Below are 1,425 nucleotides of genomic sequence, written 5' to 3'. Positions count from 1 at the left end.
TGTGAAAGTGCCTCCTCCTCGACGAGGAACAGATATAGCAAATGCTATTTTCATGTGTTTGAGATGATGGGGCATTGAGAATAAAATATTCTCGGTAACTGTTGATAATGCATCTTATAATGACTCTTGCGTTAGAAGTTTGAAAGAAAACATGTCATTGAGTAGTAAGTTAGTACTTGGTGGGCAACTATTTCATGTTAGATGTTGTGCTCACATTCTGAATTTGTTGGTGCAAGATAGCCTTAACACTATTAAAGATGTCATTCACAATGTTCGTGAAAGTGTGAAATTTATAAATTCATTCTTCAGATGCAAGGCTAAAGTCATTCCATGAAGTTGTTGAATTAAAAGGATTAAAAGAAAGGAAACTTATTCTTGATTGTCCAACAAGATGGAATTCCACATTCTTGATGTTGTGTACTGCAAGTAAATTTAAGCATGCCTTTTTCAGATTATAATGAAAAAGAGCCACATTATAAGTATGCACCGTCATTTGAGGATTGGGACAAGATTGAGAAGGTTTGTAATCTTTTGGAGGTTTTTAATGATGCCACTCATGTCATCTCAGGTAGTGATTACCCTACTTCTAACTTGTATCTTGCTGAAATTCAAAGGGTGAAAAAGGTTATTGATAATGCAGCTGAGTGTTTTGACATGTTCATGAGTGAGATGGCAAAACCTATGAAAGCAAAATTTGACAAATATTGGGGGGAGTGCAATTTGTTAATGTGTATTGCATGTGTTTTAGATCCAAGGATGAAATTAAATGGTATTAAGATAACTTTTCCCTTATTGTGTAAAACACCAAGTGATGTTGAAAAGAACGTGGACAAGGTGAAAAAGGCATTAGAAGATTTATATCTTGATCATGTGAACTTGTATAGTCAAGATGCTTCTTCTACTAGTGGACATAGTGAAGTCAATATTGAAAGCAGCACTCTGGTTGATGGTGGACAACAAATGGATAAAGGGATGCAAGAATTATTGAGTATGGTCTACGAAAGTCAATCAATTTCTCTTACGAAATCAGAGTTGGAGACTTATCTTGAGAAAAATCTTTTTATTCCTTCTTCTACTTCATCCTTTTGTGCCTTGGCGTGGTGGAAAAATAATAGTCCAAAGTTCAAAGTTTTATCAAAGATGGCTTCTAATATACTAGCTGTTCCTATTTCAAGTGTGGCATTTGAATCCACATTTAGTGCCGGGGGGAAGAGTCATTGATGAATATCGGGCTAGCTTAAATGAGGAATCTATTGAAGCTCTTATTTGTGGTGGGGATTGGCTTCGTAACAAGTACGGGCTGAAGAAAAAACAAAAGGTAAGAATTTACTTATTACTTTAATATTTTTTATATTATTTTATATTACTACTTGTTACTTTAATATTTATGATTTATGAATTATGACTTTATGAGCATTTGAACTT

The 1,425-nt window shown here is 34.2% G+C and overlaps 1 protein-coding gene across 1 annotated transcript; it reads left to right on the top strand.

Moving 5' to 3' along the window:
• Window positions 1-438: 438 nt before the first annotated feature.
• Window positions 439-1,221, top strand: LOC109179321 (zinc finger BED domain-containing protein RICESLEEPER 1-like). The gene has a single exon (XM_019328825.1). The coding sequence runs from the start codon at window positions 439-441 to the stop codon at window positions 1,219-1,221; it is 783 nt and encodes a 260-aa protein (XP_019184370.1).
• Window positions 1,222-1,425: the final 204 nt, after the last annotated feature.

The sequence above is a fragment of the Ipomoea nil genome, unplaced genomic scaffold (assembly GCF_001879475.1).
Source record: "Ipomoea nil cultivar Tokyo-kokei standard unplaced genomic scaffold, Asagao_1.1 scaffold0900, whole genome shotgun sequence".
NCBI classification, from domain to species: domain Eukaryota; kingdom Viridiplantae; phylum Streptophyta; class Magnoliopsida; order Solanales; family Convolvulaceae; genus Ipomoea; species Ipomoea nil.
This window is presented reverse-complemented; position numbering and strand designations above follow the sequence as displayed.

Excerpts from the sequence above, each read along its gene's own strand:
- LOC109179321 (XM_019328825.1), top strand. The coding sequence starts at position 439 with ATGCCTTTTTCAGATTATAATGAAAAAGAGCCACATTATAAGTATGCA.